The sequence below is a fragment of the Dendropsophus ebraccatus genome, chromosome 2 (assembly GCF_027789765.1).
Source record: "Dendropsophus ebraccatus isolate aDenEbr1 chromosome 2, aDenEbr1.pat, whole genome shotgun sequence".
Lineage (NCBI taxonomy): Eukaryota > Metazoa > Chordata > Amphibia > Anura > Hylidae > Dendropsophus > Dendropsophus ebraccatus.
The window spans coordinates 138,763,336-138,779,031 of NC_091455.1; the positions used below are offsets into that span (position 1 = coordinate 138,763,336).

The 15,696-nt window shown below is 46.2% G+C and overlaps 1 protein-coding gene across 1 annotated transcript in view; it reads left to right on the plus strand.

Moving 5' to 3' along the window:
* Nucleotides 1–15,696, plus strand: part of EGFR (epidermal growth factor receptor) — a 172,287-nt gene that overhangs the window by 107,083 nt on the left and 49,508 nt on the right. The window contains exons 2-7 of the mRNA XM_069958394.1: nt 1,940–2,091; nt 4,799–4,985; nt 6,231–6,356; nt 8,080–8,148; nt 15,308–15,426; nt 15,520–15,661. Coding sequence (XP_069814495.1) covers nt 1,940–2,091; nt 4,799–4,985; nt 6,231–6,356; nt 8,080–8,148; nt 15,308–15,426; nt 15,520–15,661 — 795 coding nt within the window. The remainder of the gene's footprint in view (nt 1–1,939; nt 2,092–4,798; nt 4,986–6,230; nt 6,357–8,079; nt 8,149–15,307; nt 15,427–15,519; nt 15,662–15,696) is intronic.

Here is a 15,696-nt window from a genome sequence, read left to right on the forward strand (position 1 = left end):
AAAGGACTTTTAATAGCTGCCATGGTAGAAATCACACAAGTTAAAGCACTAAAACACATGCAGACTGTCCTATCTGCCCCCATGACAGAAATACAGTGGTGCCTTGGATTACGAGCATAATTCGTTCCGGGACCGTGCTTGTAATCCAAATCTACTCTTAGGTTATGTTCACACTGCGTATGAATCCGTCTGTAGTTCGTACGCCACCGTACATGTGCGGCTGAAACTACGGCCATGGGAAAAATAGACATGCGGCCGGATGCGTACGAACCGCGAACATACGCCCGTAGTACAGTTATGCTTCCCTAGCTTGTTTCAAAGCGGGTCATTTACTTGGAAATCTTCGCCCAGCCCAGTAAACCACACAGAACCTTTTGGATCGAAAAATCAAGTTCAATTTGGCTGAAATAAGTACTTCGTACGGGACTGCATGGAAATCCACGGCCGTGAGTTTCAACATTTCCGTCGTCAAACAATGGTCGTGTTCATTTTTCACGGCGCTGTATATGATCCGCCCGTAAGTTCATACATAGTGTGCATTGTACGACCGTATATTGTATAATTTCAAGCGAACGCATCAACCTCAAAACTACGTGCGTATATTCGTGGTTCGCACTACGGACAGATTCATACGCAGTGTACACATAGCCTTAGGGTGCCTTCACACCTACCGGATTAGCAGCGAGATCTGCTGAGGATCCAGTCCCATTCATTTATATAGAGCACATACGGCGGGAATGACAACCCGCTTTAAGTATGTGCTTTAACCCTCTGTTGCCCGCAGCCCCGCCGCCGAGATCATACATTTCCTGCTCTGGCGATGCGGCTGCATGTCAGGCTCCAGGCTCCCATCGGTCCCGCTCAGCCAATCAGCACCACTGATTGGCTGAGCGGGACCAGAGACGGGAGCCTGACATGCGAGTATGTGCTCTATAGAAATTAATGGGACTGGATCCGCTGTGAATCCGCAGTGTGAAATCCGCTACGGATCGGTCAGGTGTGAAGGCACCCTTAAACCAAAATAAATTTTCTCTTAAGAAATTATTAAAACGCAGACAATTGGTTCCATACCCCCAAAATAATCATGTTTTATTCTGAATAACATGTTAAACAAATGAAACAAACCTCTTTTTATAGCAGTGACATTAATTTGAGCAGGGATCTCCATATAACAGTAGTCTGACTGTGCAATGGCGACGCCAAGAAGAGATGATTAAGAGAATTGGGTGTGTTACAGTACCAAGGCAGTGTACCAGGTTCGGGGCTATTTAGTTTGCAACAAACACATTTTGGGGGCGATCTAATTACAATCTACACAAATATGTATGCACAGTGCAGAGATCTTTTAAGTGTTCTTTTTTACACCTAGGCCAGTAATCATGACAAGGGGGCATCCTCTATGTCTAAGGTTTCACCATCAGCACAGACACAGATTCTTTACTGTAAGAGCAGTGAGATTATGGAACTAAATTCAAGAGTGAACTACAGTTTTGAAACTATAGTATAACAAGTTATGGGCACTAGATAACATGTGATAGGGTGCCGATCCTGAGATTTATTCTGATTGCCATATTTAAACTCTTTGCTATTTGCTTTCATCTGAATCAACACAGTAGGGTTATAAGCTGAACTTATTGCAGTCTTGTCTTTTTTCAGCCTTATCAATTATGTACAGTAACTATATAACTGTGGTTTGTGTCGTTAGGTGCTCCCCCTATAACAACAGTCTAAATGAAGTTTATGCAGTTCCCCAATATCACATTCTGCCTACGAAGTCCAGATAGCCCCTTATAAGTTATATTTCTATAGTCTGGATCTACCTTTATATCAGTCAGTCTGGACTATTAGACTACATGTATATTTCACTTTTTGTCTGAACCAGTCTATGCGTCTTACTGGTATATTTCCATGTTGCTTAATTTCCTGTATTCTCTTACAGTTTGTTTGGGAAATGATAACAAGTTGACACAAATCTCTACAGCTGAAGATCACTACAACTTTATGAAGAGAATGTACAATGGATGTCAGGTTGTACTTGGAAATCTGGAAATCACCCACTTAAAGCGGAATCATGACTTGTCCTTCCTACAGGTATATAACCAAAACAAATTCCAGCACATAACACTTATAAAAAGGGGTATATATAAATACATACATAATGCTAGGAAACCTACAGAAGGAGAAGGGATCCGATGAAGACTTCAAACTACAAGAGAAGCACAAATGTATACTGCTGTACAATGTTTCACACCACTCACCGACTTAATGATATAGCAAATTTCATAATTAATCATTGTACAATGAGATTAAACTAATGCAAACATTATGAAAACATATAAACACCATGCTAAACTTTCTCTTGGTTACTTGGATTCTTGCCCAGGACCCCAGTGCTGCAAGGCCACAGTGCTAACCACCATACTGATCATACACATGGACCTCTATTGCTCTGTTATGCACTTTAGCACTATGCAGGCATAACATGTATAGGAACCGCAAGTGTTCCTCTGTAGAACCGACACTGAAAAAGAAAACTTTACACAAACCAGCTTAGAAATAAATGGTTGTGTTCAGTGGGAACCTCCAGAGTAAGAGGTGCTCCTTGTAACCATTCAAGGGCCTGTTATTTATTTGGAATTCTTAAGTATACATAGTTTAACCAAATTTTTAACCTATAACAATTCTCAGCATCATTTTATCTTAAAGCGTAACTATAAAATATTTTGACCTTCCAGTTTTAGTTAGCTTAGGTCATGATAAGAATTTTTGCAATATACATTAATAACCTAAAATGAACAGTTATTTAAATACATAAGGCTGACTATGCCCTTACAGCTCTGTTTGGCTCTGACTGTCTGGCTGGACACGCCCCCTCCCTGCAGATCCTACTTAGAGTACAGACTCTGACAGCAGCATCAGATAACAGCCCTGACACAGAGAGAGACATAAACAAACCCTCCTCCCCCCCTCCTAGCAGCACGTTCTCCCTCTTCCCCTCACAGAGGTGACTAAGCAGAGCTGAGGGTGTTGTGTGTGAGGAGCAGCGCAGGGGAAGAGCTGGATGGAGGGACAAGTGTATCCAGTGCCACCATCACTCCAATGTGCTGCATGAGGGAGAGTGGGTGAGTCACTGAGGGGAGGACTACAAGTCCCAGCACAACACAGCTGTAGTCCTTCCATAGTACATATAACATTCACTATCTGATGTCTGCAGCAGGTGCCCCCACCTCCTTGGCTGACATTATCCTACAGTGTAATGAGAGCAGATGACTGTATCTAATCCCACTGTGTGTGATACCATCTGCTGGGGCTCTGTATCTAATCTTACATTGTGATACTGTATGCTGGGGCTGTATTTAATCCTGCTATGTGTGATACATCTGCTGAGGTGCTGGCCATTGAATGGAGGGACCCAGCCAGGGAGATGAGGGATAGGCCACGCCCACTTTCTCTCAGCCAGAGGAAAAATTCATTTATTCTTCCGAGCCAAACAACTGGTGATATCTCAGCGAGCGCACAAGCTATTAACGCAGTTTAGGGCTCTTTTTAAAGGGTAACACGTGGGCTTTTTATTTGAGGAATTTCATATTTTGGCTACTGAAATTATAGTTACGCTTTAAGATTTAAATTCCATCCTGGTTGATCTCATTTTGTAATGCACACCACATTATGTAGACAGTTTTAAATCATAAGATTATGTCTGTCTGCAGCCACCAGTAGAGGGGGCATATGACCTTTATGCATACGGTTTTATTATTGAGTTAAAGGCTATTGATACCTTTGCATAGATTTTCTTATTATTATTTATTTTCTGAATTGAAAATTAAGCAACTTTCTAAATAGCCTTCTTTAGAATTTTCTTTACCATTACCTGCTTATCAGACAAGATCTATTGCGTGTGAACATTTATAATATTCATAGATTGCATATGAATATGAAAGGAAAAATACCCCACCGGAAACAGAGAGAATGAGAAAACAAATTACTTGCCCCACGTACTTGAACGATAATCTGATGTTCATCGTTCCGTGGAATCCCTCTGAAGCGAATGATCAACGAGGTCAGGACGACCGCAAGAACGACTAGAATTAAAGACTATCATTCCGTTGCATTGTGTGACTGATCTCAAGAAGCTCGCTAAAGCGGTCATTTGAGATCGTTTATCGTTAACGATTATCCGGACGATTATCGTCCCGTGGCATAGGACATTAAGTCTGTCAGAGTCTGACACGTTTCTTCTTTCTCAGAGTTAGAGAAAACAGTTGGGAGGAAGAGTTAAAGGGAAAATACCATGACCACTTACTTCCAGAGAAGGCAAAACTCTTGTCTCCATTTTAGGTGTGGTTTGCAGTTAAGCTCCATTCACTTCAATGGAATTGAGCTGCAAAAACCCCTCCCAAACTGAAGCCAAGTGGTGTTGTCTGTGCAGAAAGTGGCCATGTTTTTCTAATGCTGGATAACCCCTTTAAATAGCAGACACGGGAGAGAATCACTGGAGGAATGCTCACATGGGCTAGAAAGAGAGAACAGATGCAACATAGTCTGCAGGGTAGATTCATATAAGGAGAAAATAGAGAGCTCATACAGCACATTGTAAAGGCTGTAGAAGCAAAATTAATTCAATTTTATTTTATTTTTTTTTGGGGGGGGGGTATCATACTAACTACAAAAGAGGAATAATAGAAATGCTTAATATTTATGTCCATTTGACTTTTTTTGTCCTTCATGACTATGTATAACGTAATAACTTGTTGCACACCATAACGCTTACTCAAATTTTTACTCTATGCCCATGAAGGATATACAAGAAGTGGGAGGATATGTTCTTATTGCTGTAAATGCTGTCAAGAACATTCCACTGGTCAACCTAAGAATTATCCGAGGTAACACTTTGCATAAGAACGCTGCGCTCTCCATCATTTCAAACTACCAGGATAAGAACGCAAACATTGGTTTGGAGCAACTGCCTATGAGAAATTTACAAGGTCAGCACTAAGGGTTAATTTTTTTTTTTTTGCAATCAGAGGTGACAGATTTAATAACAAACTAAAAGATAAAATTGTTGAGTGTAGCTTCTTCCATTATTTTATCCTATTTAACTCCAACACTCTAACCAAGTCTTCAACGTACACTTCCAATATTTTTTGTAAAAGTTCAGATGCTATAATATAAATGTTGAATACCAACATTTATTAGTGAATTCTGTCTTGTGTTTAGTGAGTGTGCACATGTAGGGGTATTGTTCCAGGATCACTGCAGATTCTGAAATTGTCCTGTACTCAATACAGCGCTAAGTCTTTCAGCCTGCTTTTGAAACAAACACATTGTCCAGCAGACCAACAATACAGTAGGTAGTTGTTTTCTTTTTCAGGATACTTACAAATGAACTCTTACATGAACGCCTTTGCAATGGTGTCATCAATCCTTATGCGTCATATGTTCCACTGGGAGCCCCAATTTCAGCAGGCATACCATAGTGCAGACTCAAATCATAAAATTTCCATAGTAGCAGAATTGCACATTAAACCTGCCCCTAGGTTTTACTCCTGGCTTTGATGTGCGACTGTACTGCTACAGCGATTTTATGAACTTTATTCTGTAAATATTCTATAATAAAAAATTATTCTTCAGCCAGTATGCACTATGTATGCTTCAGTTGATGCAGAAAGATTGATTATCCCATGGCAATACAAAGGCGTTCATGTCAGAGTTCATTGTTGAGTATCCTGGAAAGTAAAATATTTACCTACAGTACTATTGGTCTGTTTGCTCTTAATCCCGATTGAAAGTCTTAGCTATGTATTTGGTACAGGTTGATTTCAGAATCCACAGTAAGGCTCTGCTTGCACAACGTCAAAAATAGAAAAAGGCGGACATTTTTGCAATTTAAAATAATGTCCATTATTGCCACAATTTAACTGACTGCAATGGCAATGCATTGAAGTAAATGGAAAGACAGACGTTCAATGCACACAATGTTTTGAATAACGCACGTTTATACCACAGATGTCAAAATAATGTTCATGGCAAATTAGTAACCCAAACTAGAATAATGTACCAACAGCCATCATTGCACTAAGGTAAGGCCAGACAGCTAAATGACATCCATTATTTTAGACTCAAAATGACAAATGTCATTTTCAACAGAGAGGAAAAAAATGTGTGAAGAATTTTTGGGAGGATCACATTTTATTTTGTCTGAAATAACTTTAAAATTTCGTTTTTAACAGAAATTCTTCATGGTGGAGTTACCATAAAAAATAATCCAATGCTTTGCAACCTCGATTCCATACAGTGGGACGACATTGTTCACCCAGACTATACTATTTTAGTGGAACAGAGTACCCGCTTAAACTGTACGTATTCTTTTTAATAACCGATGCAATCTCATAATTATCATTAATGTTGAGTGAGCGTGCTCTATCGAGCATAGTGCTTGATTAGGCATTAAGTTGATAGGTCCAGCTCGCTGCTAAACTGAGCAACTTATGATGCCTGGTTTTAAAAAAAAAGCTTGTTGCAAAGCTGCTGAACAGCCAATCAACAGGCTTTAGGGCTGTGGAAATGCATAATGCTATTCAATAACCTTTAACCTTTAAGGGGGATAAATTATACTTACTGTCTTCTATGTTCATTTTCAATCAGAGGCTAAAGTGAGACACCACTGCAGCCACCAATTGGCTAAGTGGAAACTGCAGAAGTCTACGATCAGCCAATCAGCAACTGTAGCTGTGTCTCCCACCTCAGCTGCTGATTGGCTGACTGCAAATGAAGATAGAAAACACCGCACAGAGGATGATAAGTATAACCCCTTCCCAATATTTAACCCCTTGGGGCCACACTAAACAGTCTGGCCCCCAAGGTGTTAAGGGGATATGCCATGCAGCCGCTTTTAACCCCCTTAGGGCCAGGTGAACCATTAACCCTCCCCTCTGTCATGCAGGAGAAATCTGTTTAAATGCTCCTAAAGAATCTGTGTTTTATTGTTTTTATTTGTTATCTAGCAATATTATTGTGTGGTACCCACGGGAAACTTGGGTATTATGCTGAGGGTTAGCTGGAGGTGGTAATGTAGAGGTGTGTTATCATGTGGCTGAATGGTGCTACAAAGCCAGTGGTGCAGCAAGCCCTCTCAGGCCTGTTTGTGGCCACTGGAGGTGGTCTGAAAGCTGAGTACAGAAGTTACGCAATTTGTGAGCTATGCTTTTTTATTAGCTTCTGGATAAAGGTAAATTGCAATGCTCGCAGGGATAATCTGATTTATGCAAAATGGCAGTACATACCCAGATACAAGCAAGCTATTCCTAGTCACATGACAACTTTATATATAAAGATGATGGGATATGGTCACTGGGACACTGCAGTCGTATTGTGTATTGTTTGTTGTTGCACTTTCCAGTGTCAAGCCCCTTTCCACAAGGTCAAGCCAAATGTACATGTCAGAAAGATTAACAGATGTTGAACCAATGGCTTATGAAGGTTTATGAGTGTCTTAAAGGGGTTGTCATATGTCCCCTGATTCAGATTGAGTAAGGATGCAGAGGGAGGACGGGAAGCTAATTCAGCTCTTAATTGACAGATTTGGTATTAATATAGCCATACTGTATGACAAATAAACAGCATGGACTACATGTATGAACCTGTGTAAAGAAGAAACTGGTGCAAACTGCCCATAGAAACCAATCAAAGCTCAGCTTTCAGCTCTGGTAAAATGAAAGCTGAGCTGTGATTGAGTTTACAGCAGTTTCTGTTCATACACTAAATGTGGGCTTTTTAGAATATGTTCACTTGTACACATTATTTGCTATGTATAAGTTTATGCCACAAATTGGTTGGATCTGGTACTTGGCATTCTTTAAAAGTAGAAAAATGTTTTGAAAATAATTGCATGTACTATATATGTCCTCCAAGTCTCTTCTGAAAACAGCATTGGTTTTATTGGTTAAAGCAAAGGCACAGCAGTTGTAGACCATTGACTATAAAGATATGAAGATAAAGTATATGTGTAACCAAATCATGTGTGCTAAGATATAATAACCTAATAGCAGTGGACTTGAACTTGTCTTTTTAAAATTAAAGGTCCTAAGTGTGATGCGGAGGCTTGCAATGAAACCTGTTGGGGCCCTGATGCAGAGAACTGTCAAATACGTAAGTATCTTGTCCTGCTCGTCCAGTGACATAGTATGTTACCAAATTCTCTTCTGTGTTAAACCATTCATTGGTAGAATAATATTACACGGGCTGCTTACCTACCCAATTACCTTTGCTATATCAAAAAATAATCTGCCATCGGGCATACATTTCCCTGTGTAATACATGTGCAGCCCATGGTTATATAACACTAGGCATGAGCAATCTAGCAATTATTGCTGCAGCCCTCACTGCATGATTCTTAAGCCATGGAACAGCCTCTGTAAATAAGCAATGATGTAGGAGATAGACGGAAGTCTACAGTGCGGCTCATGCCGTCTAATACAGTAACTGCAAACAATGGGCTGCTTGCAAGTGCCTGAGGTAATCAGTTTGGTTACCCCCGCTGACATTACAACTCAAACTGTGCTGTTTACACAGCTCCTATTAACCTCAATGGGAGTCCCACAAACTGCATAAAACAACCAGTATGGCAATTTTCCATTTATTATCGATCTCCAGCAGCTGGAATCTGGCCAGAAGGGGCTCGTGGGCCCATGATCTCAAGAAAGGTATGGATCGCAAAGGTGGATACTGCATTGGGACAATTTTGGCATATCCTGTAGTCACGTCATAAAAGTTCAGAAGGGAATACTCCTGTGTGTAACCCACAAACCAAGATTCAAATGTTGAATATATGAAAGGTACCATTTGTCTCTATGACCAGCTATCTAACAGTGTCAGCAGTTTGGGACATAAATTACAGCTGACAAGCCTACATTTCTCATGTAACCTCTGGGTTTGCAGAGAGTGGGGTGCAGTCTGGTCACTGCAGTTCCCCTAATAAAATCATCTGCTACACTCATCAGCTGGCTGGCTGGTGGAGTACAACTAGATAGATACTAGACTCATAAGTGATCAGTGTCAATTCACATTATGTGCAGTTTTGACGCACTTTTTCAAGAACATTTGCCAGGAGGAGAAAGTGATTTGACCTTTAAAGTCAGTTAAGATGTTATATAAACATTTGAAAACTTTAATCTTTGTTCTTCCATTGAATTTTTACAGCATTTTTCCCCCCACATTTTGGCTTTTTTTGCTGTAATGTTTAAAAATTGCATTATAAACAACATTTGCACAATATCAGGAAAAAACAGAAGAAAAATAGCAAAATCACAGTGCCTCAGAAGAGAGAAGAGGTGTATAACTATTAGGCCGGGTTAACACATCATGTGACATCAGCCATTCTGTGACCCGGCCGATGTCAGTGAAGATCATCCCAGCCGGTACTGCAGTAACGGCCGAATGATCTTCATTTCTGTTGAATTCTCCATTGCACTCTCCATTGTGTAAACTGACATGTCTGTGCGGCCGCTATTCAATGATTCAATGAATAGTGGACACACTGTTACGGCCGCGGCGGCGTCCCGTGCTCCGGGCCGCCGCCGCGACTCTTCACTGCCCCATGCAGCAGCCGGTGTCCGTAGGCAGGGACCCGGCGCTGCTGTCACTTCGGCCCCGGGGGGCGCCTTACCTCTCCACGCTCCTGTCCGTCGCTGTGCCGGCCGGCGCGCGCGTCCCCGCCTCCTCGGGCGCGCGCGCGCCGGCTGTCTCAGATTTAAAGGGGCAGTGCGTCCCTAATTGGTTAGTTGCACCAATCACTCCCCTATAAATCCCAGCATGCCCTGTCCCTTGTGTTGGAGCCTCTACATGCTTCCCATAGCGTTTGGCCCAGCTCCCTGTTGTTCCTGATTCCTGCCCGCTACCTGGTCCCCAGTCCTTGTTCCTGATTCCTGCCCGCTACCTGGTCCCTAGTCCTTGTTCCTGGTTCCTGCTTCCCCGTTGCTCTGTTGCTCCTGTCTTCAGCCTGTCTCCTGCGGTCACGACTACAGACCTCTGCCACTACCATCTCCTGCCTACTGCTCCTGCCACGCCTCGCCTGCCATCACCAGCAACCAAGCCAGGGGTAGCGACCTGGGGGTCGCCTGCCGCAGCAAGTCCATCCCGCCTTGCGGCGGGCTCTGGTGAAAACCAGCGGCCCCTTAGACTCCGCTCCCTGGTGAGGTTAGTGCCATCGCTGGTGACGGTCCAGTGGATCCACTACTCCAGGCGTTACAGTAGGCTCCAACCATGGATCCCGGCGAGGTGCCTGATCTCCGTGACGTCGCCAGAGTGGTCGCGCAACAGGCTCAACAAATCCAGCAACAGTCGCAGCAAATCCAGCAATTGACTGCCGCCCTACAGCAGCATGCTACAGCCCAGCGCTCACCACCACCAGCAGCCACCTCGAGACTTCGACTGGCCCTCCCGACTAAATATGGAGGCGATCCCAAGTTGTGCAGGGGATTCCTGGCTCAGTGCACCATGCATATTGAACTTTTAAGTAGTCAGTTTCCCACCGAGCGCTCTAAAGTGGCTTTCATCATTAGCCTATTGGAGGGTAGAGCTCTGGCCTGGGCCACGCCGCTGTGGGACCGAGATGACCCTGTTGCTGCCAATCTCCGAACCTTCCTGGCCGAGTTTCGCTCCGTCTTTGAGGAACCTGCCCGTGCTACTTCAGCTGAGACAGCTCTCCTCAACCTCTCTCAAGGGAGCTCCTCTGTTGGTGACTATGCCATCCAGTTCCGCACCCTGGCAGCTGAATTGGACTGGAACGAGGCCGCCCTATTAGCCACCTTCAAGAAGGGCCTTTCTACTCGAGTGAAAGATGTGCTCGCTGCCCGAGACCTTCCTACCTCCTTGAACGAACTCATTCTACTGGCTACCAGAGTCGACACCAGGTTTTCCGAGAGAGAGGAGGAGGTCCGACAAGAACGGCGTCTGAGCCTGCCCCGTCGCCATCCTCGGTTGGCACCGGTATTCCAAAATCCCGTTGCTCCTATGCCCCAGTCGTCTCCAGAAGTTTCTATGCAGGTGGATCGAGCTCGCTTGACGACTGAAGAAAGGGCCCGTTGACTAGAGCTGAATCTCTGCCTATACTGCGGTGGCGCTGATCACTTTCGGCAGAGATGTCCCCAACGTCCTCAGCGTCCGGGAAACGCTCGCACCTAGGTCCAGTGGGAGAGGTCTCCCTAGGTGTGAATGCCACCTCTCCAAGATTGACTATGCCAGTCTCCATCCAGACACCCTCAGGGCAAGTTCTCCAGACTACGGCCCTCATCGACTCTGGCGCTGCTGGCAGTTTCATTTCTGCTTCGTTGGTCCAAAGATGGCGGCTACCCGTGATACAGCTGGCCCAACCCCGGTCTATCTCTTCGATCACGGGCGAGATTCTTACCGAAGCTGTGCACTGCCAGACTGAACCCCTAGTCCTCCAGGTGGGCGCCTTACATCAGGAGAGGATCTCCTTCTACGTCTTGCGCCATTCCTCTTCCGCCATCTTGCTGGGTCTTCCTTGGCTGCAATTACATACCCCTAAGCTGGACTGGAGAACTGGGGAGGTTCTCAGCTGGGGCCAGGACTGTCCAAATAGGTGTCTGAGACCTCCTCAACCCAAGTGCTCTACGAGGTCACCTGCTAATGCCAAGCCTTTGTCTGGTCTACCGCACGAATACCAAGACTTTATGGATGTCTTCTCAGCCAAGGAGGCAGACTCTCTACCACCTCATCGGTCCTATGATTGCCCTATAGACCTTCTTCCTGGAACTTCTCCCCCACGAGGTCGAGTATACCCTCTCTCTGTGCCCGAGACGGAAGCCATGTCCTCCTACATCCGGGAGAACTTACAGAAGGGCTTCATCCGTAAATCCACGTCTCCCGCTGGCGCTGGATTTTTCTTTGTGCAGAAGAAGGACGGTTCCCTCCGCCCATGCATAGACTACCGGGGCTTAAATAAGGTGACTGTCAAGAACCGCTATCCTCTTCCGCTAATCCCAGAACTATTCGACCGTCTCCGTGGAGCTAGGATCTTCTCCAAGTTGGATCTCAGGGGAGCGTATAACCTGATCCGTATTCGTGAAGGAGACGAATGGAAGACCGCTTTCAACACCAGAGATGGGCACTACGAATATCTGGTCATGCCATTCGGCCTATGCAACGCCCCAGCGGTCTTCCAGGAATTCGTGAATGATTTATTCCGCGATCTCCTCTATGTCTGCGTCATAGTCTATCTTGACGACATCCTGGTCTTCTCCCACGACCAGCAGACCCACGTGTCCCATGTACGACAGGTTCTGCGGAGACTACGGGCCAACCGTTTGTATGCCAAGCTGGAGAAGTGCGTTTTCCATCAGCGCAGCCTGCCGTTTCTTGGATACATTGTCTCCGACCAGGGCCTACAGATGGATCCTGCCAAGCTCTCAGCTGTTCTCCAGTGGCCTCGTCCTGAGGGACTTAGAGCTATCCAACGATTCCTTGGATTTGCCAACTACTATCGGCAATTCATCCCTCACTTCTCTACCCTGGTTGCACCCATAGTGGCTCTCACAAAGAAGAAGGCTGATCCTAGACGCTGGCCTCCCGAGGCCGAACATGCCTTCAATAGCCTAAAGTCTGCCTTTGCCTCCGCTCCTGCTCTAGTTCGCCCGGATATCTCCAAGCCGTTTTCTCTTGAAGTTGATGCTTCCTCTGTGGGCGCCGGAGCAGTCCTCTCGCAAAGGGACACATCAGGCAAGACCAGAACCTGCGGGTTCTTTTCTAAGACTTTTTCCCCTGCCGAGAGGAACTATACGATAGGAGATCGGGAACTCCTGGCTATTAAGCTGGCACTGGAGGAGTGGCGTCATCTCCTAGAGGGGGCTAAACATCCCGTTAACATATACACGGACCACAAGAACCTCCTCTACCTCCAATCGGCTCAACGCCTCAATCCCCGGCAGGCCAGGTGGTCCCTCTTCTTCTCTCGGTTCAACTTCACCATTCATTTCCGTCCAGCCGAGAGGAATATCAAGGCCGATGCGTTATCCCGAGCATCCGATGTTATGGGGCAAGAGGAATCTCCTCGACACATAATACCTCCTGATCGCCTAGTACCAGTTGCCACTTCTACTCTGCAGCAGTTGCCTCCCGGTAAGACTTATGTGCGCCCCGCACTCCGTAAACGCATCTTGAAATGGGGTCATTCCTCTATGGTGGCCGGGCATCCGGGAGTTCTAAAGACCGGGCAACTGATCTCCCGCCACTACTGGTGGCCTAACCTACTCCTGGATGTCAAAGACTTTGTGGCGTCCTGTACCATCTGTGCCAGAAACAAGTCCTCTCATCAAAGACCTGCCGGCCTACTTCAGCCCTTGCCAGTCCCAGACCGCCCCTGGTGCCATATAGGCATGGACTTTGTCACAGACTTACCTCCATCTGCGGGTAACACAGTCATCTGGGTTGTCACGGACCGCTTCTCCAAGATGTCCCACTTCGTGGCTCTTCCTGGATTACCATCAGCCCCTCGCCTGGCCCAGCTGTTCTTTCAGCATATCTTCCGCCTCCATGGTCTTCCTCTTCATATAGTCTCTGACCGAGGCTCACAATTTGTCTCCAGATTCTGGCGTGCTCTCTGCTCTCAACTCCAAGTGAAGCTGGACTTCTCTTCGGCCTATCATCCCCAGACCAAAGGGCAAGTGGAGAGGGTCAATCAGGTCCTTGGCAATTATCTTCGACATTTCGTCTCCGCTCGCCAGAACAACTGGTCCAGTCTGCTTCCTTGGGCAGAGTTTTCCTACAATCATCTGGACTCAAGCTCCACAGGCAAGTCACCCTTCTATGTGGTCTATGGACGTCACCCTCGTCCTCCTCTGCCTCTCTCTCCATCCTCTGAGGTCCCAGCCGTGGAGGAGTTGTTATCTGACCTGCAGTCAATCTGGGAACAGACTCGACAATCTCTGCTCAAGGCATCTGTCCGCATGAAGGACCAGGCGGATAAGAGAAGAAGACCCGCCATGAATTTTCTCCCTGGTGACAAAGTCTGGCTCTCGGCCAAATATGTCCGACTCAAGATTCCCAGCTACAAGTTGGGTCCTCGATTCCTCGGTCCTTTCTCGGTGCTAAAACGCCTCAACCCTGTCACCTACAAACTCCGCCTACCCCCTACGATGCGGATCCCAAACGCATTCCATGTCTCCCTCTTAAAGCCAGTGGTCCTCAACCGGTTCTCCGATAAGGCTTCGCTCTCTGCTCCACAAGCCGTCTCTGATGACGTTTACATTTTCAAAGACATTCTGGCTATGAAAACTGTCAGAGGGAGACGATCCTTCCTAGTGGACTGGAAAGGATTTGGTCCTGAGGAGAGGTCCTGGGAACCCGAGGCTAACATCCTGGACCAAGACCTCATCAAGAGGTTCCTACAGGCCAGAAAGAGGGGGAGGCCAAAGGGGGGGGGTACTGTTACGGCCGCGGCGGCGTCCCGTGCTCCGGGCCGCCGCCGCGACTCTTCACTGCCCCATGCAGCAGCCGGTGTCCGTAGGCAGGGACCCGGCGCTGCTGTCACTTCGGCCCCGGGGGGCGCCTTACCTCTCCACGCTCCTGTCCGTCGCTGTGCCGGCCGGCGCGCGCGTCCCCGCCTCCTAGGGCGCGCGCGCGCCGGCTGTCTCAGATTTAAAGGGGCAGTGCGTCCCTAATTGGTTAGTTGCACCAATCACTCCCCTATAAATCCCAGCATGCCCTGTCCCTTGTGTTGGAGCCTCTACATGCTTCCCATAGCGTTTGGCCCAGCTCCCTGTTGTTCCTGATTCCTGCCCGCTACCTGGTCCCCAGTCCTTGTTCCTGATTCCTGCCCGCTACCTGGTCCCTAGTCCTTGTTCCTGGTTCCTGCTTCCCCGTTGCTCTGTTGCTCCTGTCTTCAGCCTGTCTCCTGCGGTCACGACTACAGACCTCTGCCACTACCATCTCCTGCCTACTGCTCCTGCCACGCCTCGCCTGCCATCACCAGCAACCAAGCCAGGGGTAGCGACCTGGGGGTCGCCTGCCGCAGCAAGTCCATCCCGCCTTGCGGCGGGCTCTGGTGAAAACCAGCGGCCCCTTAGACTCCGCTCCCTGGTGAGGTTAGTGCCATCGCTGGTGACGGTCCAGTGGATCCACTACTCCAGGCGTTACACACACAAAACTGACATATGTAGCTACAGTATATAAACACATATTTTAATGCATTATTATGCAGATGAGAATATGCGCTGTATATTTATGTTACTGCATACAGAATGTAAATTTGTCCTGATAGAACGAAATTACATTTTTTTTCTACTTTTAGGTACAAAACTCTCCTGTGCCCAACAATGCCCTGGACGTTGCAGGGGACCAATGCCCAGTGATTGCTGTCACAGTCAATGTGCAGCTGGCTGTACTGGTCCTAAAGAAACAGACTGCCTGGTAATATAAAAAGTCTATATTTGTGTGTGTGTGTGTGTGTGTTTAATTCACGTTTTTCCATTGTAAAACCTATGTAAAACTCTATTTCTCTAGGCTTGCCGTCGGTTTCGTGATGGAGACACATGCACAGAAAACTGTCCTCCGCTGCATATATACGATTACATTACATTTGCAGTGGAACGTAACCCTAAGGGAAAATACACTTTTGGTGCCTCATGTGTGACACAGTGTCCACGTAAGTGAAACTACTACAATTCTAGGATTTCCATT